Source organism: Stenella coeruleoalba, assembly GCF_951394435.1.
Source record: "Stenella coeruleoalba genome assembly, chromosome: 15".
Lineage (NCBI taxonomy): Eukaryota > Metazoa > Chordata > Mammalia > Artiodactyla > Delphinidae > Stenella > Stenella coeruleoalba.
Genome location: NC_137161.1, coordinates 35064830 through 35086987, shown reverse-complemented (window position 1 = coordinate 35086987; position 22158 = coordinate 35064830). Strand labels below are relative to the sequence as shown.

The following is a 22158-nucleotide window of genomic DNA, read 5'->3' as shown; positions in this document are numbered from 1 at the left end:
CCATGTTTTAAACGTTTTTTTGTGAAATTAACATTATTTTTGTAAAAAATAGAATTGCATGGTCTAGTTTCATTATCTCCAATTAGGCAGTGCTACTTCATTATACACAGGCAAAGAGTACTTAAAATTTCCTCTCCCATTCAGTAAGAGATGCCCAACATGTCCTTTTGTTTTTCCATTCAGCAGTTTACTTGTAGTCCATTGCTGTTATTTTCGCTACCATTGAATAGGTGATGCATTTTTTTATTACTGGAGACGTTTCTCTTTAGAAAAAGCCACACGCACCAACCGCCATCCCCCCCCCCCCCCCCCCCCCGCACCCCTTACTGGAGCCCAGGCACACGCGGGGCAGGTTCTCAGTTAAGCAACAACGGCTCATCTGTTTATTTTCAACGCAGCGGTCAGGAGGGGGAGGGCGGCCGTTGCCAAGGCAACCGACGCCCCGGGCAACAGCGAGTCGAGGCGGGAGGGGGCGTGGCCTCCGCGGCCCGGGCCGATAAGAGGCGGTGACTGCCATCCCATTCTCGAGCTGGGCTGGTCGGCGCGGTAGGGCGGAGGTGGGGCGGCCCGGTTTTTGCTCGCACTACTTGGGAAGGCCCGGCCCGTAGGCCGGCCCTACCCTCTGCCCCAGACCCTGCCGAGGTGCCTCGCTCCGCGTCCAGACATGGAGGGCGGTCGCCGTGGCTCGCTGCTCACGGCGCTCCTGGTCGCCTGGGTCGCGGCGGCGGCAGCTGCGGAGGCGGAGGCCGGCCCGGAGCAGGCCGTGCTGCCGCAGGAGCGGAGCCTGGTGCGGCCCATGACAGCCTCCAACTGGACGCTGGTGTTGGAGGGCGAGTGGATGCTGAAATTGTGAGTGTGCCCGCCCGCCCCGCTCGCCACACGGCCTTCGCGGCTGCCGCCCTCTCCCACTACCGCAGTGCCTACTGGGCTAGACCTCGGGCCGGGACCCGCCCAGCCAGCGACCTGCAGAGCTGGGCCAGGCCCCCGACGCTGCGCATGCGCGCCCGGCCCTCCGCGTTGAGGGCTGTGGGTGTAGCGCATCCTCTCCTGCCTGACTAGTTACCTATTTTGAGAGGAAGTGTTTTAGGGATGGGGTGGATGAGCGGTTTACCAAGGGGAGGAAGGAGAACAGAGAAATCTGCAAGAAAGTCTCTAGCTTTTGATAAAAGTGTATGTAGAGGGGAAAGGGCTGTCATTCAGTGACGCTTCTGTACGGAACAAATAACGTAGCACTGACTAGGCAAGGTACTTGTTGAATGAATAATTGCAGCATGGTGAAGGGCAGACCAGTCTGTACAAAGTATCTCAGTCTTCATTTTGAAGACCCGATGTCCTTGTGGAAGATAAACGGAAAGGTGGGTGCCTTTGAAGCTTTAAAACAAGTTTGCAAATAAATGTTGATATTTGCTATAGTTTTTAGAGGTAGAGATTTCTGGGTAGGTATCATAACTTAATTGTGCTAGTGTCTTAAAGAAAAGGATATTAATAAATTGCCCCTTTTGAACAATAAAAGGTACATATTGGATAGTGCCTTGGCTTGAGGAGAGGTGGGAAAATGCAGTTTTGAGTTAGGAGCAGGGAAGATTTATTCATTATAGTTTAAAATTTAGGAAGGAAGTAACCATTCGAAAGACGGCTTGAAATAGGCAGTGGGCAGATGTCTCAATAGGCTAGAGAGACCATCGTGGGGGGCTTGTAAGGAAAATGGAGAATGGCTGAAGAAATAATCACCGAGACCACATCTCCTTAGCCTGTGGTTTTCAGATGATACACATACTTGATTGCTAACATCTCTTAACTAATTTTACGTTGAGGACACAGACTTTCACAGAATTGAAATTTTCCTTCATTTGTCTTAAGACTAAATTTTGATTCTTTGAATTTAGATTGCAAACAGATTATTCTATAGACTGAAAACCTCAGGCCCAAAAGTTGTAAGTCACTTAGTAGATGACATTGTTCAAAGAACATAATGCACAGTACTGTTTCAAACAAGTATTTACCTTTTGGTCACAAAGCAGGGGATATTTTAGACTTCAAAGTAAAATGCCTTTGGTATCATAATAAATCAATGAAATTATTAAAGAGATCTGTAGACATGAAGCACTGATTAAAATTAACCAATTAACTACTTTGAATAGAGTTGAGGTCATTTTCTATTTAAGAGAGAAAATTTTAAAGTAAGCATGACAGGACTGTCATGTTTGTAATAATTGCAAGAGTTTTAGAGAGATTGTTTTATCAGCTAGTAGTACAGAAAGTTGTTTTTTAAGTAGGTGCTTGTACAATGGAGGTTTTCTAGATGTCAGTTTTCTGATTAAAACTGAGTTTGTGTATGTGCATGATGAAGGTCAAAGCAGAAAAGACTTGTTATGTTTAATGGCCTCAACTCCTTTATAGTTCCTTTTGGAGTAGCTATGTTCTTATTTTTCTTTTTTTAAGTAAAAACTAAGAACACTAAAGCTCAGGTAAGTGTAAGCCAAGTTAAGATTATAAACAAGCAACAGCCAACAACTCTTATGGCTATGTTGATGGTTCAAATTTTACTTCATAAGTGTACAAGCTGAGGTGTAGTAATCAATTGTTGTAAGCTTGCTATGTGTCCATTGTATGGAGTTATGTTTGGGCTCTGGTTCAGGATGATACTTGTAACCGAAAGTAAGCTGTGTAGACACTTGAGATCTTCTTAGAAGTTCTCTTTTCATCGAGTACACTTCAGAATAGGTTGATATGAATGAAGTGCAGCTAGAAAGGAAAGAACCATTACCTCCAAATTCCAGAAGCTAAGTGCTCGTCCTGAAGAAAATTGTGGCTGTTTGTGATATTCCTCATCCCTTTGACAAAATCCAACACTTAAAAAAAATAAAATTTATATCTTCAGTACCACTATAAGCCTACTATAAATTTCTAGAAATTCTTTCAAACATCCAGTAAGTTATCAGATTTTTTTTTCTGGTGTCTATAAGAGAAAAACAAAATGTGTTAATACTTGCTCCCATGTTAGTACTTTGTTCAGATGAACTGGTCATAATAAATGGAGATTTTTAGGGATCCACAGGTGATGATATATTTAACTTCTCAAAAGAAGCAAGTTAGGAGGCTTTCTGATAATATTAAAATTTTAACATTACTTTGAATGACAGTTCTTTACTTGTTCATTTGTTTATATGCTACCTCTCCTCTGGGGACTTTTTCTTTTTGATCCCACTTCGTACAAAGTTCCTATAATACAATTCCTGGTTAGATTGGTATCAATAATTTATTTTGAACCAACACTTGCTTGGTTCCCATCATATCAGTGCTTGAGAATACTACTTTTGTTCTTTTGAAACACAAAAATATACAATGTAATGCTGTTCTGGTGGCTTTTTTACCCCAAGTCTATAAGTAGATATCTACAAAGCTTAATTTTGACCCACATACTTTAAACTGATATCTAGAGGAAAAATATGTCTTTGGGTTAAAATATCTAAAATATTTATCTCTAAGGCATAGAAATCTTTATAAAGCAATACTTTTTCTGACTTTGTTCTTGGGATGATCATGTTTCAAAATTGAAACTAGTCATCTGGTGATGGAGAAAAGCCTCATGTATTTCCCTAGGACCTCTTGGTTTTAGTGTTGTTTTTCTAGTATCCTTCTTATACTTGGAGAGAACATCATTGCCTTAACTTGCCCATATCAAATAGTTATAATTTCTTGCAGTTTCATCGATAGTGGTGATTTATTGATTGAATGTATAAGAGATAGTCATTAAATGCTTGTTATGTGTCAGGTTCAGGGTTGGGGACTTGGGAGGATGAAGGTGAATAAATTACATTTCTTGATCTCAAGGGACTGGCATGTCTGCTGGGCTGTGAAGGAAATAAGTAGCATAGGTAGCATTTGTTTATTTAGCAAATGTTTGTTGAATGCTTCCTCTCTCTTGAGCATTTCTCAGTGGTTCTCACCAGGGTACTATTACCATTTTGAGTTGGACAGTTCTTTGATATGTGGGGATGGCTCACACATTGCAGAACCTTTGGCATCCCTGGCCCCTGCCCATAACATTCTAGTAGCCATGTGACATCAAAAATATTTAAACCTCCATCCCCTATACACACTTCCAAATGCCTCTGACTGGAAACCACTGCCTTAGGTACTTTTATGGGTAATTTAAAAGCATGCAAAAGAGGAGCTTATAGGCTAACATAGAAGTATTTGATTTCACATTGTTTCCACAAAGGGTAATCATCCACATCTTCTCCATCGTCATCATCATCACAGTAAATAGTTACATTGCTAACATCAGTGTAAGCAATTCAGAATGCCCTCTTTCAGAATTTGAGCATCCCAGAAATCTGGTGCAGGATCATTATTCTCATTCTCATTAACTAAAGGAGACGAAAACTTGGGAGGTTAAAGCTTTAACCCATATCCTTAGTAAGTGGTGGGCAAGGCCAGAACTAGAATGCTGGCCTGAGCTTTGCAATCCCCAGTGCAAGCTGAGGAGAGTAGTTGTATAGTGGGGGAGCCTGGAGGAAGGCACAGAGCCTGGCTGACTCATGCTTATGCTTTCAGCTGGCCTGCACCCTGACCCATATAAGAGGAGGCCTTTTCCCTATGGGATTCAGAGGTCCACCCATGACTTAGCATCTCTGTAATTTCTGCAAACTAAGAACATCGCTTTGAGTTCATTCCTGACACTCCTTACCATTCATACAGGTGCCCTGCCTTCTCTGTACCCAAACCACCCAGGAAAATTCTTTCTTATTTGTATCTAGCATGACCTTATCACAACTTATAATCAATTTATATGTTTTTGTACTTGGTTTTTGTCTTACTCCTCCTCTAGATGATAAGCTTTTAAGTAGAGGAACAAAGTTTTTCCTCCTCCTGTTTACAGAACCTTAATAACTGTCAAGTTCTAGGTGTTCAATAAATACTTTTTGACTCAGTGAATGAATGAATAATAGACTTTAATTGTTCTTTAATAACGAGCTAGTATATCACTGAAGGAAACAGCTGTATATATTTTCTTAGGTACTAAGGATAATCACTATCACCTCCCCTTTGTTCATTGATGTAATAAATAGTTACTGTGACCTAGAATGTGCCAGGCTCTGTTCTAGGTACAAGCAATGCACCAGTCACTGCCTTCATGGAGTGTTCATTCTAGTGAAATTTCTCTAGCAGGTGTCATGGTAGATCTTAAATGACTATCTTTTAGATACAAAAGAATACTAATAGTTTAAAAAGTTGCAACAACAGTGGACCAGTTCCCACTTCTGAGACTCAGGGCTGCTTTATCTCCGTCACCAAAAGAACACACTAGGTTAATGGATGACCTTGGTACATTCCAGCACAATAAACTCTGATTAAATCTTAGCAATAATGGCATTAACAGTGCCACAGACCAGTGGGTAACAGCGACAAAGAAAATGGAGTATCTAAAATTACCTCAGTGGCATTTGTATATTTTGAGGGTCAGTTTCACCAAAATCTCTATTTATATAATAGTCTGTCTAGAGATTAGGGACTAGGATTTTTTAAAATGATGAAATTTGCATGATTTAATCATTACTGATACAGCAAATATGTTGTATGCAGAAACAGTTGTATGCAGAAACTGTTCTAGGGAAACAAAGCAAAGAGGATCAGAAGTTAATTAAACTGTACCTCAAACTTTCTTCCTTTCTTTTGGTAATGTCTTTCTTATTCCTACTGTCTGTCTCTCTGTCTTTCTCTGTTGGATCTTATTTTCCTTGGACATTTTTATCACACAAATACCTCCATCTGTGTTCCTGCTCTGTGTGGTCTGAGGTGACTGTCAGCAAGTCTCTCTGAATCTGCCTTGTTGCCTTACAACAGTGAGGCCATAAGGTTCAGATGAGCTAACGCATCATAAAAATGTCTCTGAAACCAGGCGTATATTACAAATGTCATTTACATTAATGATTCTCTTAATATGTGCCTGCTTTACATGTGTCATCTAATCTTTCAATAACCTTCTAAGGTAGCTGCTGTTATTATCCCATTTTATAGTTGAGAAAGCTGAGGCATGGAGGGATTATTAACTTGCTCAAAGACACATGGTTAATTTGTAATTGGTCTCTCTGATGCCTCTGGCAGAACTCTTATCCAATATATTGAAATGCCTGTTGAAATGTACTTAATAATAAAATGTTCCTTTTTTCCCTAGAGTTTACCAACTGCTTGCCCCAGTCTCATCTGCCATTTGGATATTTAGAAAATATGTAGAAAACAACTATTTTCTCAGATGAAGAATATAATTTTCTTTAAAGTTTGTTCACTTATGTATTCTGCAAACAGTTATTGAGCACTTACTGTATACCAGGATGTACTTTGCCTTGGAAGTGTAGGTATACAGTGTTTATAGAAAAATCCACATTCAAAGATGTCATGTCAGCAGATTGTTCTTGGACCATGTTCTCTGGTCCATGTCTCCTGGACCTCAGGGAATGGACAGTGAGCTATAATGGGAAGATTAATGACCTTTTAGAATGATCTTGGAATTGGCTATACTAGTCTTTTTTTTTTTTTTTTTTTTTTTTTGCGGCACGCGGGCCTCTCACTGTTGTGGCCTCTCCCATTGCGGAGCACAGGCTCCGGACGTGCAGGCTCAGCGGCCATGGCTCACGGGCCCAGCCGCTCCATGGCATGTGGGATCTTCCCGGACCGGGGCATGAACCTGTGTCCCCTGCATCGGCAGGCAGACTCTCAACCACTGCACCACCAGGGAACCCCTATACTAGTCTTTTTTAAAGATAGAGCTAGAGAGGGCCAGCCTTCTACCTCTTCTCTTTGCTTCCATCATATTCTTCCCTGATCCATTATCCACAGAACTGCTGGGTGCATTTTACAAAATGTGAATCTGATCAGAATTCTCTTACCTCTTTAGGGCTAACCATGGAGCTTCAAATAGAGTGCTAACTCTTTATACAACTTTAGTTAAATGCTCAGTACTCTGCACCTTCACACACATTGTTCTCTCTGCTTAGATTACAACATTCCTTGATCCCTCTCTGACTGTTACTCCTCCTTTAGGTCTTAGCACAGTTGATTCTTTCTCTTTGGGCCCTTCTGAGATCACCCAGTGCCTGAGTGTCTCTATACCATCTTTTCTATACTCACATTTGCCACCTGGTTTGTAATTACCTCTTTGGACTGTATACTCCCTAAGGAGAGGAGGCACATCTGTCTTGTTCACAGCTATAGCCTCAGCTTCTTGGTTGGTGCTCAGTTCATGTTTATTGAATGAAAAAAATTAATGTAAAAAGCAGAGTTCTGATTGAAGACACAGGTTCTTCTAATTCTTAAGTGTCAGGTAGAGTTGGTTTAGCCTATAGCTTCTGCTTTCTTTCTCGAAATGGTTCAGAACTGCCACAGATCTTTGGAAATGACACACATTCTTGAGGACCCACTAGCAGATCTTGTGATCTTTGCTCATCAGATTTGTAGCTTTGATGGATTTGAAACTGGTTTGGCTAGTTTAGGAGCACCCTTATGAAAATTGTTCTCCTTTAGTAGCACTTTCAAAACAGTGTTCACCCTCAAATATCAAAAACTATCTGGAAAGTGATAAAATTTGGGTTGATTGTAGCAATAACATTGAAATAAAATACTTTAAGTATTATAGTAATTTGTGAAAAATCTTAAAACTTTGGCTAATTTTTTCCCAGGGGATTGATATTCCTCCTGGAATATATATATAAATATTATATACTTATAATATATAAATAATATAATAATATTATAATATAATATGTATTTATAATATATAAATAATATATAAATAATATATAAATATAAATATTATATATTCATAATATTTATATGAAATTCTAGGAGGGAAATGTGCTTCTGTTTTTCTTTGTCTAATGACTTTGGGAAAACTTGCTTTTGTGTCTCCCTTTAGTTAAGAATTTATTTTGTCAATTTAAATACTCTATTTCTCTATTTTATTTTACAGATATTTTTCATGTATGTATATTGATTAGCTATTATTCTTTTATAGTTATGCCCCTTGGTGTCCATCCTGTCAGCAGACTGATTCAGAATGGGAGACTTTTGCAAAGAATGGTGAAATACTTCAGATCAGTGTGGGGAAGGTAGATGTCATTCAAGAACCAGGTACTGTAAATGTTGAACATTAAATGCAAAAGTTAGTTGCTTTTAATTTTAATTTTTTCAAGCATTCAGAAAAGTTGGAAGACCAGAATATTGATTACCCATGAACTGACCACCTAAAATCAAGATAATATTTTAGCATATCTGCCATCTGTCTGTCTTTGTATTTACACATACATATGTATATATATTTATATTTTTATTATTTTTTTGCTAAGTCATTTGAAAATAAGTTGCAGACATCATGAGACTTCACTCTTCAATACTTCAGCATATTAAAATCTCCCTAATTATTTCCCACATGACTTTTTATAGTTTTTTAAACCAGGATCCAATCATGGTTCACCAATTACATTTGGTTGTTATGTGTTCTTAGTCTCTGTCAATCTAGAATAGTCTTCCATTCTTCTATGCCATTGATATTCTGAAGAGAACAGGCCAAGGATTTGCCTAGATGTTTCCTTATGGTGACATTTAACTTGTTCTTATATTTTCTGTAAACTTGAACTTCAGTGTAAATGCATAATTTGGATTAGACATTTATGGAAAGGTGATGCTGTGACTTTATATTGTATCCCGTCGTAAGACATGTACTGTCACTATTAGTGATGTTGAATTTGAGCATTTGGTTAAGGTGATGACACTAAACATCTCAGTTGTAAAGAAAAGACCCCACTTTGTAGCTGGAAAGTAATCTGTGGGGTGATACTTTAGGCTTTTAAGATCTGTAATGATCTTACCTGAATCAAATATTTTATTAAGAGCTACAGAATGGTAAATTTCTAATTCTGTCACCATCTAAATTTATTAGTTGTTAATGATATAATTTTTCAAAAAAGGGAGATAAAGGAGACTTTAATTCTGAAAAGATACACACAGTAAATTTGTATTTATAGTTTAAAAATAACTTTATGTAACTTTGTGTATTATATATAAATTGAGAAAAGTTGGGTTTTTATGATTTAAATCTCAAATTTGACTATTTTAAAACTTTATAAGTAATTGTTTTCCTATCTATATTTAATTTCTACCTATTGCATCCTTTCACAAGGGGGAAAAAGATGGTAGGTGTGGAAATGTAGCTATTCCTTCTCTGTAATAACTGAGTTCAATAAACACAAAATAATGAATTACCAGTTACTGGGACAACAAAATGAATGGTGTCCGTTAAGATCTATGTGTTGACAAACCCATGGAGAGAGATTTCTGCTACAGGCCATGAGTCCTCAAGCCTCAATCTTTTTAAGCATTTAAAACAAAACCACTTCTGCCTCTCTGCTATTTAGAGATGGACAGTTATAGTTATTAGTTCATGATTTGGGCTATTAGTTTTCCTGCATGGAGGTCAAATCATTGCAATGACATATCTGTGGTAAACTTGTTTTTGTGTTTTTAATAGTTTGAGTCCTTGTTAATTTGTGGGCACCAGACACATTTTATGATGAGTTTCTTAGACATGCAGCCGGCCTATCCCCATTTCAGCCTTTTGGCATACCTGCTGTGAATTCACAGCATGATTTGAATTAAACGAATTAAACAGTTAGCTTTGTGATGGATTCACAGATCTAAAGTCTAACTGAATACTGTCTTTCCTCCTAAAATGTAGACTTATAAACTGTTTTTCCATTGTGAATGGATGAAATGCTTTTTCGATAATGAAGTAAGAGAAATTGATTATGACAAAATATATTAAAAGCAAATTTATCATTGACTCATAGTATTTATATAAGTGTAAAACCTCTTCAAAGAAGAAGAAAAAAAGTCTTTGGTCTGATGTCCTATGAAACTAGTGAAGAAACAAAGTTCAAAACACAAAATGTGGTTGTTTTGTGTCTTAGTATTTTTAAAGTAGAGGCTCTAGAATTCTTTTAAATGGTAACAACTGAAAACCTGTAACTGATAAGTAAAAATTGGGAGCCAGAATTCTACACACGTGACTGAGTGGCCTAGAGAATATTTCACTTTAGATTATTTTATGTTTATAAAACTATTTTATGTTTATAATTTTACTTTAAATTACAAACCTAATACTTTCAAATAATATTTTAATAGCATTTAGAAATAATATGTTTATGCAACCAATTTTTGAGTTGATACCATGCACCAGACCCTGTTCTGGATAGCAGTGATACAGATGAATGATGCAGGTAAATAATGGTGCAGGTGAATAAGGAAGAAAAGACCTGGCTCCTCATTGAACTTACATTCTAGTGAAGGGGATAAACAATCACAAAAGAAAACTGGGAAATAATGTCTGGTGGTAGTAAGGGCTATGATGAAAAAGAAAGCAGGGTAAAAATGTAGAAAATGGTGGGAGCCACTATTTTAATAGGATGTCCAGGGAAGGGCTGTTTGACTGTAGGTCTTGACAAATTAAGGAAATGAATTTCAACAAGGTTTAGGGGAGGAGCATTCCAGGCAGAGCAAACAGCATGTGCAGGTAGGAGTAATTGGCTTATTTGAGAAACAATATGGTAGCCAGTGGGGTCCTTGAGACAAATGGGACTGGAGAAGGAGCTAGGGACCAGACCATTTAGGCTGTTGTTGGCCATGGCAAGGAGTTTAGGTTTTATACCAAGTATGATAGAAAGGAAGCTACTGGAAGGTTTTGAGCACGGGAGTGACATGATTTGATTCATGTTTTATAAGTATTCATTTAGCTATGTGAAAAATTGTCTGTAGGAGGTCGGAAGTGTAAGCAAGAAGAGAAGTTCAGAGGTTAATGCAATAGCCCAGAGTGGAGAGGATGGTGGCTTGCACTAGTAGCAGCAGTGGTAAGTGACTGGATTGGAGATACGGCATTTGGGTGGAATATCCTAAAGGATTTCCCAGTAGATTGGTTGTAGCACTTGGTGAGAGGAAAGAAGATGGAGGAGACTGAAGGAGGATCAGGTTTGGGACAGGGTTTAATTTGGAGATGTTTCATAGAAATCCAAATAGAGGTGAGCTAGAGATAGACATTTAAGGATCATCAGTGTAGATGGTATTTGAAGCAAAGGGACGAATTGAGATTACCTAGGGAGTGTGTGCAGAGAAGTGTTCTGTGGATTGAGAACTGGGGCATTACAACATTTAGAAGAAAAGAAGTTCCAGCAGCAGAAAAGGAGAAGCCAGTGAAGCAGGAAGGAGATGGAGAAGTATGGGGTCCTGAAAGCTGAATGAAGAGAACATGCCTTATGTGGCAAACCTCTGGGGCAGCTTGTCCCTATTCTTGGAAGCTATTTAAGTATTTACTTCATTTTTACAAAATCTTACCTCCTGAATGAGTGGGAAGCCGTCAAAATGATATTATTTTCCCCAGGGCTGACCTCTTTACTAGATATTTCTGTATACAGATTGATATTTGGGTACAGATCTGCATTACTGTATCTTTCATCAGGGCTGCTGTGCACAGGAGTGCTAGTTAGGGATAATTTCATTTCTTTTTTAAAAAGAAGGGAAAGCAAGAATTTTTGAGGTGTTAATGCATACTCTTCAGTTATGCCTGTAACTCTTCCATTGGTATATCTAATAAGAGATTTTTTAGGTATTTGAAATAGAAAATAAGATTTCAGGATTATAAAGACACTGCATTTTTACAGCTGAGATGTAGAAGTCAAGGAGAGCACAGGCCTTAGATTAGATTGCATTATATGGCCTGTTTAATACTGCATAGGCCAGATGATGTTTCAGTTGAGTTGACTTTGGAAAATTAAATTTAATGAGTATATACTTGAACCTTCTGTTCCATGCGGATGAGCTTAGTTGTCCAGGACAGGAAAAGAGCAGCTGCTCAGAACACCCATGGCTGTTGCACTAGATGAGAGGTAAACCAGACCCTTACCATGGTCAAGAATAAGTGCTGTCTTTAAAGCCACTAATTTATTATAGAAGACAATTTAGTTTACTGTACTTTAGTTAGTGTTGATATTTTAATTTTATAATTGTAAAACTTAGTCTTTTGTATTCTATTTTTACTGACAACTTTATTTCAATTTCAAAGGTAAGATTAGTTTTACTTTTTTTTTTAAATTGTTTTCCTTCTACTTCTCTCTTTGGTGATAATAACTAACTGTGGAATATTACGCAGCCATAAAAAGGAATGAAATTGGGTCATTTGTAGAGACGTGGATGTACCTAGAGAGTGTTATACAGAGTGAAGTAAGTCAGAAAGAGAAAAGCGAGTATCCTATAGTAACTCATACATGTGGAATCTAGAAAAATGGTATAGATGATCTTATTTGCAAGGCAGAAATAGAGACACAGACGTAGAGAACAAATGTATGGATACCAAGGGGGAAAGGGGTGGGGAGGGAGGAATTGGGAGACTGGGATTGACACATATGTGTTATTGATACTATGTATAAAATAGACAACTGCTGGGAACGTACTGTAAAGCACAGGGAACTCTGCCTAATGCCTGGTGGTAACCTAAATGGGAGGGAAGTATGAAAGGGAGGGGATATCTGTATGTGTATGGCTGATTCATTTTGTTCTGCAATGTAGGCTAACACAACATTGTAAAGCAACCATACTCTAATAAAAATTAATAAAAAAAACTAACATTTAGTAGCATTTACTTCAGCCTGTAATTGTGTTAAGCACTTACATACATTTTAGCTTCATTACAATCCTAGGAAGAACAAACTATTTATATATTATTACTCATAAAACTGAGGCTCAGAGAGGTTAAGTAACATGCCTAAAATAACACAGCTAATAAATGATAGAACAAAAGCTAGTAGCTGTCCCCATTTTCTTAATATTAAATTTAAATAATTTCTGTTGTGCTTTTGCATATGAAATTAGTTCCCTGCCATAAATTTTATTTCTCTAATCTTTAATTCTTCTTTTTCTTTTGCTATATGTGTTTAAGATAAGCTTGCTAATACGAAATTAAAATTTTTTCTGCATTTTGGATTAATGTCATTTTATGCTGCAGTGCAATCTTCATTTTAAAGTGGAAGTTACCCTTAAAGTATAAAAGGTACCGTAGAAATTTTGGGATGTCTCCTAAAGTATTTGAGGTGTGCTTGTTTCTTCCATACTTTCTGAAGTTTGTGTCAGTGAACCATTATGCAAACCTTGAAATGAGCTGCTGCCCTGTTATAATTCTTTAAGATCTATACTTGTTTTTAAATCATAAAGCCACAACCTCACATGGTGCTTCTGTGTTCCAAGGTGGTCATGGTTTAACTTTTCAGGTGATGAAGGTCTCCCTTAACATTACATAGTATCAGTATTAAAAATTAGAAGACATTCATATCAAAAACTATAAATTTCTTATACCCTTTAATGTAGCCATTTGGGGAACAAGTGTGCTGTTGTACCGTCTAGCCTGAATGAGAAAGATGCAGAAATCTCAGAGACCATCCATCACTGTGTTTCTTTTTTATTTTTGCATTGATTTTCATGGGTGCATTTATTTATAAAATTTTAAGTTATGTTATCCAAAATAAGGCACAATTTCCAAAGCACTTAAGACTAAACTAGTGTTTGTTACATCCTCTTATTTTATTCTAACTTTGAATCAGAGATTTAAATAAAGAAATTAATAACATTTATTAAGTACTTATATGTCAGACCCTGTTTTCTATGTGCTATATAAATATAAAATCACTTAATACTACAATACTGCAAGATAGAAATTGTGATGCCCATTTATAATAAGAAAACTGAAGCCCAGAGAGTTTAAATTAACTGTCTCATATTAAAAACTATTAAGAGGCAGAAGTGGAGTTTAACCCCAGGTAAGCTGGCTCATGAATCTGGAAATTCAAATTGTATAATTTAATGTGTTTTATGAACTATTTTTTTATACAGCAGGTTTTTATTAGTTATCTATTTTATACATATTAGTGTATATATGTCAATCCTGATCTCCCAATTCATCCCACCACCACCCCCGCCCCACAGTTTCCCTCTTTGGTGTCCATACATTTGTTCTCTACATCTGTGTCTCTATTTCTGCCTTGCAAATGGTTCATCTGTACCATTTTTCTAGATTCCACATATATGCGTTAATATATGATATTTTTCTCTTTCTGACTTACTTCTCTCTGTATGACAGTCTCTAGGTCCATCCATGTCTCTACAAATGACCCATTTCGTTCCTTTTTATAGCTGAGTAATATTCCATTGTATACATGTACCACATCTTCTTTGTCCATTTGTCTGTCAATGGGCATTTAGGTTGCTTCCATGACCTGGCTATTGTAAATAGTGCTGCAGTGAACACTGGGGTACATGTGTCTTTTTGAATTATGGTTTTCTCTGTGTATATGCCCAGTAGTGAGATTGCTGGGTCATATGGTAATTCTATTTTTCATTTTTTAAGGAACCTCCATACTGTTCTCCATAGTGGCTGTATCAATTTACATTCCCACCAACAGTGCAAGAGGGTTCCCTTCTCTCCACATCCTCTCCAGCATTTGTTGTTTGTAGATTTTCTGATGATTCCCATTCTAACTGGTGTGAGGTGTTACCTCATTGTAGTTTTGATTTGCATTTCTCTAATAATTAATGATGTTGAGCAGCTTTTCATGTGCCTCTTGGCCATCTGTATGTCTTCTTTGGAGAAATGCCTATTTAGGTCTCCTGCCCATTTTTGGATTGGGTTGTTTGTTTTTTTTAATATTGAGCTGCATGAGCTGCTTGTATGTTTTGGAGATTAATCCTTTGTCCGTTGACTCGTTTGCAAATATTTTCTCCCATTCTGAGGGTTGTCTTTTCGTTTTATGAACTACTTTTAAGATTTTGTATAAGTTAATGTTTTATAAACTACTTTTAAGATTTATTTTTGGGCTTCCCTGGTGGCACAGTGGTTGAGAGTCCACCTGCCGGTGCAGGGGACATGGGTTCGTGCCCCGGTCTGGGAGGGTTCGTGCCCCGGGTTCGTGCCCCGGTCTGGGAGGATCCCACATGCTGCGGAGCGGTTAGGCCCGTGAGCCATGGCCGCTGAGCCTGCGCGTCTAGAGCTTGTGCTCCTCAACGGGAGAGGCCACAACAGTGAGAGGCCCGCGTACCACAAAAAAAAAAAAAAAAAAAAAAAGATGTATTTATTTTTTATTTATTGCCATGGCCAATGATGACCAAGATCACATGAAGGATTTTAAGGAACAAGTTAAAAATACTGCTTTCAGTGATACCTAACATATATTAGAAATCCTATTTATTCTGATAAAAATAAAATCTAAATAGAAACTTGAGGTAGCGATGGGATGCTGTTTGTTCATTCTACTTTAAAAGGCCATATAAACAAAGCATAATTCCTTAATACTGTAACTCCTTAGATAAAATTTTTGAATGGTCATAAGAATCTCTAGCTAGGAGAGAAATGAGGTGAAACTGTTTGCAGTAATTATTTTAAGCTTAAAGCATATAATAGTTTAGGATTACCAATGCTTTTTCCCCTAGTGATTTAGCATTGGAAATTTATTAAAAAATACCCTTGTTCCCCTGCTGGGCTGTATTTCCAAACAATGTTAGAGGTGAACATGCTTGTTAAATCCTCAGTGGACTTCTCAGGTCACATGTGTTTTTGCAACTGCCAGTACAACCTTTTTTTTTACCCCCCAGATGTACAATGATAAGTGTATGTAGTAAATGTTTCTTTTTGTAAATTGATTTTTATTACCTTCAGAATACTATCTTTTCTTTTAAGTGCCATAGGGATGTTTTAGAGTCTACTTGGTTTGATATCAGAAAAAAAAAAAGTAATTGTTTTTTGGGAAGACTCATCATTAATTAATAATTATTATACTGAATATAGGTTTAACTTATAGAATGGGTATAAGCAAATTTCCCGTGTTATTAAAAGTAAAGCTTCAGTGTTTCAAATTGCAGGTGAGACAGGAGAGATGTAAAATTTGAGCCACTTTATTTGAATAGCTATTTGATTTTGTCCAGATTGTTCTTCAATGGGAAAAGCAGAAGTTTTGAGAAAGGTGAAAATAATGTCTCATTTTTCCATGCTGGCCAGAGATAGCCTTCAGCTTTGCTTCTCTTTGCCAGAACCAGGCTTACTCACTTTTGGTGCCCACATAAACATTATTTATTTGTAAACATTTAAAGAGCATTATGCTCATTACTCCTATATCATTCAGGTTTTTGTTGCATGCCCCTTAATATCATCAATCTCTGTTTGTAGTCATGGTTGTGATTATTTTGATTAAGTTTTTCCCTCTGCCACTAGACTGTACGCATTTTTTGTTTATCTATATCTTGAATAGTTATCACAGTGCCCAGAACAAAGAAGGTGCTTAGTAAATATTTGCTGAGTGACTAAGGGTTTTCTTTATCTTTGTCTTCACGGTGTACCTGGCATAACAATTGATATGTAGTTAGTGATTAGTAAAGGTTTGCCAAGACAAATTGAAAAAAATCTATTTAATGTGTATAGAATCCCTTGACAGTACTTGCAAATATTATAAATGTGCAAAGATTATACATAACATATTTTGTATTCCTTATTATTTTTTAAATGTATGACTGATGTAATAATACCTATTATTATTTATTGAGTCCTTTACTATGTGCTACACACTTGATATAATGATCCAATATAACTTCAGAACAATTCAGTTAGGCTTTTATATCCCCATTTTATAGATGAGGTAGCCAAGACTCAGAAAGGTTAAGTAATTTATCTAAGGACACAAAGCTAGTAAATGGAGAATTTAGTTGTTTAACCCAGATTGCATGTCTCTAAAACCTATCCTTTCAGCCACCATATAATTCTAAGTATTACACAAGCCAGAAAAATCTAGTTTAACACATCAAAGATAAGCAAGTTGTATGTCATGACTCGAAAGTATTAGGTAAATAAAAATGGGTAAAAATTTATTTTAAAAAAATAGTAAATGTGATTCAGTAATGGGAAAGATTTTGCTAATGTGGTTGTAAGAACAAGCTCAAGGCTGTTTGTTCTTGCACCTTAAGTTAGATGCTTGGTTTAGTCTGAGTTTGACTTGTAACTCTTTTTGTCTATGCTTCTTGTAGGTTTGAGTGGCCGATTCTTTGTCACTACCCTCCCAGCATTTTTTCAGTAAGTTCAAATAATTTTCTGGTTTTACAAAGATTAGAAATCAGTAGATGTGTACCAGAATTCTAAGTTGTTTTCCATAACCGTCACTCATGCAGCTTAGCATTTGAAGGGAGAAAGACTGGTCTGCACTGAATGATAGTGATTAGAAGAGAGGAATGCTCAGGGTGCTACAGAGAAAGGAACCTAATTTCAGGTAGCAAATAGGTGAGGAGGTCAAAGAAGATTTTTCTGATGATGTAAAAGATGGGATGATTCTTAATAGATAGGAAGGAATAGGTTAAGCAGGCAAGGTAGAGAAGGCCTTTCCAGATAGAGGATGTATCATGGAAAAGCCCAGGAGAAAAGGAGATAACCTTCAGAGAACTGTAACTAGTTCTCTGTGGCTGGCCCATAGGGTACAGCTGGATCATCCTGGGTGATGGGGCCAGAGAGGCTTAGGTAGTGAGAGGGGGGGAAGGAGAAAGGGATGGATTCCGGAGATACTTAGGAGATGGGATCATTGGAACTGGTGATTGATTAGCCATAAGGAGGAAGGAGCCTGTGATGACTTACCAATGGGCCATTCTTAACTAGTGAAAGCCTTTGAGGAGCCGTTAGAATAAGGTGAAGTTTGGAAGATAGAGGCCAGAATAGAGAAGATAATGTGAAGGGTTTATGCTAATTCCAAATGGGGAAGTTTAGGTGATAGCTTGATTTCAGGATCTAAAGCTCTTAAGAAAGATCTAGGCTAGAGATACATACTGGGGTTTAGATAACAGTAGAAATATAGACAATGAGAAATAGATACATTGGGAAGAGAAGCAGGTCAAGGATAGAACCTGAGTTGACCACCATTAGGACATCTGCAAAGGGAAACAGGGAGTGTGGAAATGAGAAGGGATGGACAGAGTAGTAGGAAGAAGTCCAGAGAGCTCATGTCATAAAAGCCAAGGGAAGGGAGGCTCAGCAGTGGACAGTGCCAATGACCCACCCAGGAAAAATGGCAGAAAAGTGCTCCATGGATATGGCACTTAAGAGTCATTGGAGACCTCTAATATGAGCAGTTTCCATGGAGTCATGGACACAGGACCCCCGACTGCAGGAGTGTTGAATGAGTAATGTAAGAGGAGAAAATGGCAAGTGTAGACTCCTCCTCTAGGAAGCTTGACTGGCAAGAAAGCGAGAGGGAGGGAAGACGAAAGGCGTATGTGAGACTAAGAGGCATTTTGTTAATTTTCAGGGGAGGGACTTGGATGACATAGATTTGGAAATTTGGATACAATTTTTTAAAACTTGATAACAATTGCTGTTTTGCTGCTATAAGAGAAAAATCGGAATAATTGGTTGCAAAAATAATAAAAAGTAACTTGGCAGATTAGACAGTGCCAAGGACTCTGCTTATAGTCACAAATTGTGCAGTAATAAAATAGAATATTTAATACTTTCTGTTTTGGAATTCCTCATTTGTACTAGATAAGTATTTATGCGTGCTTTCTGACTTATACCTAACTATAACATTTCTTTTTCTTCATTTGAGCCAAGTTAAAATTCAGAGTGGAGTTCACATGTAAAACCAATAGTTATTTTGATTTTCATTGTCTGTAATACTTGATATTTTAATGGATTTATTTTCTATTTGTTTTTATAATTTACAGTGCAAAGGATGGGATATTCCGCCGTTACCGTGGCCCAGGAATCTATGAAGACCTGCAGAACTATATCTTAGAGAAGAAGTGGCAATCAGTTGAGCCTCTGACTGGCTGGAAATCCCCGGCTTCTCTAACGTAACTTGTTTTTTAATGACAAGGTGTTATTAATAGAACAGAAGGTCTCAAGTTAACAACCCATAGAACTTGACAGTCTACATTTTTCTTCATATTCACTTCTGGTTACCCAGACTACACATGCCTATGCTTGGCCCATGTTGTGTTTCTGGTTTTGTGACCCACATATGTTTCAGCTGGTTGTTAGGATACTGGGAATTAAGTACCCAGATTCAGGTGGGTTACAGAAATCCTCTCCTCTAACTTCTGCACCATGTCACCTGTTTTCTCTTTACAAAATATGGTGAACACCATTTACCATCCTTCCTTCCGTATAAATTATTCATAAGATAGAGGAGCAACTGTTTCTTGAATTATAGTTCATGAAGGAATTGCTCATGTATCCGTGTGGAAAATAAGACTGATGGTGTCTTTGGCTGCCTAGCAGAATACTGCTGGGGTAACTTTTGGCCATAATGGCAAACTGTATAATGCTTGGTGAGACAGATAAGGCCAAGCCATAATAACGTTTTCACAGTTTTAATTTTGAGTGAATTGTCATATTTGTAATTAATTTTATATTAGTATATATAAGTGTAAGGAATGTCCCCGCTGAAATAGGGTCAAATCATGCCATATTTCAGGAATAAGTAATCTGGTAGCATTTATAGGAAATACATGGCTTATTCTAAAAGCAGCTCATCTCTGGCATTTCATTCTGCAAATATGTGAGCACTGATTTTATGCAGGTACTGTTCCAAGTGCTAGATGTGCAGCAGTGAACAAGACAGATGTGACCCCTCTGCTCTCCTCGGGTGACTTAAAGTAAGACAGATTAAGAAAAAAACTAGGGATGTAAAGAATCATAGTCTAGATAAGGACTGTTCAGAAAAAAAACAAAAAATAAACCTTTACTAAGTCAGGGACTAATTGTGGGAGTGTGGCCCTGCATTAGACATTAGATGGGGGCTAGGAGAGGTTGCTCTGAGGGGAGGACTGCAAGTGAGATCTAAAGACAGCATGGCCCAGCCAGGTGACGAGCAGGGAAGGAACGTTCCCAGGAATGGGCATAGCATCCGCACAGGCCCCAAATCGGAAAGAGCTCCGTGTGTTGAGGAGCAGAAAGGTGGCCAGTGAAAGGGTGGGAGAGGAGTGTAGACTGAGAAAGCGAGGAGGGCAGGAAGCAGATCATGCAGGCCTGTGGCCAGTGAGGAGCTGGGATGTTAGCAGCGCACGCGGTGAGCAGAGAGTGGAAAAGGCCATGTGGAGAGGCGAGACAGGTAGAGTCTAGCCCAGGGATGGTGTCAGTGCAGATCAGGGTGGTGGCAGTGGGGATGGAGAGAATGGGTGGATCTAAAATATGTTTTAAACATCTGCCCCACATGCTGGAAGCCATCTCGCGCCGGTGGCAGCGTGCCTGCCACTCCACGTCCCACCACGCCGAGCCCCTGCAGGGGTCATCATGAGACAAGCTTGCCAAAATGGCCACAGCCAGTTAAGGAGACTGAGGGAAATTTTGAGTCACTGGACCTTGCAGACCTTGCTAAAAAGTAGCCATGGTGGCGCAAGGTGTTTGGGTAGGAATCTGGGCCTTCAGCCGAGAAGTATAGCGTGGCAACCCAGCTGTTAATTGGAGGTGTCACTGGATGGTGTATGGGTTTCATATTCCAGAAGGTTAGAAAGTGGGCTGGAAAAGGGACTGATCCACAGGATTTTTGAGACTTTATGAGTTCTGAGAATGTAGAAAACTTGGAATTAATTCTTAAACTTGCAGGTGATCCTTTGAAAAATGTATGTTTTTCAGACCTTCCTTTTAAAATGTTTGCCTTGGACCGGGGCACGAACCCGTGTCCCCTGCATCGGCAGGTGGACTCTCAACCACTGTGCCACCAGTGAAGCCCAAAATGTTTGCCTTTTAACTTATCTTGGGAATGATGTATTGAATTTGGAAATTGTAGCTACCAGTAGATGTGTGGCATTTTTAGGAATTCATCCATTTCCATTTTTTTCCTTATTATATTCTGGTAGTATTTTAAGGCAACATGTTATTTTGCTTGTAACAAGTATGAATCATACACAAATCATAATGGTATGAGCCACTTTGTTCTATATTTTTGTACAAGAACTCAATTTTTTTTTTCACTTTTTATTATGGAAACTTTCAAACATACATAAAAGTACAGAAAATAGTACAATAACCCCCATGTACCCTTTACCCACCTATAATGATCATCAAATTATAGCTTTTTTTAATCAATTGTTTTGAAAGAGATACCAAATGTGTCATTCTGTTAAAGGTAAGAACTCGTTTTGAAAATCATAAATACAATACCCTATTATTATACCCATCTGACCCCACCCAGACCAATGGAATGGGGGCTGCAAAACCTAACTGAAGTGCCTTGTGCCCCTTTGGGCTGCAGGTAGTGGGAGTGGTCTCTCTAGTGGGGTGGGGGTGGCCTTTATCCCCCTGTGATTATTGGTGGTGACAAAAATTAGCAGGTTGCTCTAAGCTGCTTTGGGCGGGTTACAATAGATAATAGACTGAAATAAGATTCTAACTTCTTCCTGAGGGACATGGTTGAGGTCCGTATTGCAGGTTGGCCTCATCCTATTGCAGTGAGAATGGCCTTGAGTTTTGCCTGCTGAGCGGGGCCACCACTGGTGGCCGTGCAGAGTGGGTGCTGAGGTTGAACAGTGGCGGTGCTGTGGTGCACATCACTGGTGGCATTTAGGAGAGCTCCCTCAGGCACTCAGGGGAGCCTCTAAATGGAGACATTGTTGCCAGCAGCTTTGCCTCAGGTGAAGTGAGAGAGATTTCCCCCAAAGAGCAGCTGCCACCCCTCCATGCCAAACTGAGATGCCAGGACCAGGCAGCTGCCCATGGATGCTCTGCTTCCTTGTGATTGGCAAGACCTCTTTAATGAGGCATGCATTTTTCTCCAGTACCCAGAATCCAATAATGTGCTGGGCCTCCTTAGTGATGGGGACTGAAGACACAGCAGCTTTTCTTTGACTGACAGAGGGATTAAGCGTTTTCAGTCATCACTTTGACCGTGTTCGGGTTTCAGCTTCCCTTGCTCGGGGCTTCCCTTCCTGTAGTTTGACCTGGCCTGGAGAACCTCTGACAGCTGATGGCTGGAGTGCCTGTGAGACTTTTCTCTCTTTTCACTCCTCACCCCAGAGCTCCTTCTGTCCCCTCCTGGCATCCCTGCCACTCTGGGCCACCCTTTGACCCAGGCTCCCTCCTTGTGATGGACC

General features: G+C 38.7%; 1 protein-coding gene across 2 annotated transcripts in view; it reads left to right on the top strand.

The window, feature by feature from the left end:
- Window positions 1-495: 495 nt before the first annotated feature.
- Window positions 496-22158, top strand: part of TMX4 (thioredoxin related transmembrane protein 4) — a 46552-nt gene continuing 24889 nt past the window's right edge. For both annotated transcript variants that reach the window (XR_013831688.1, XM_079945927.1), the window contains exons 1-4: window positions 496-849; window positions 8018-8133; window positions 17110-17155; window positions 18790-18918. Coding sequence is in view for 1 of the 2 variants with exons in the window: in XM_079945927.1 (XP_079802053.1) it covers window positions 665-849; window positions 8018-8133; window positions 17110-17155; window positions 18790-18918 (476 nt within the window). In the remaining variant the exon portion in view is untranslated. The remainder of the gene's footprint in view (window positions 850-8017; window positions 8134-17109; window positions 17156-18789; window positions 18919-22158) is intronic.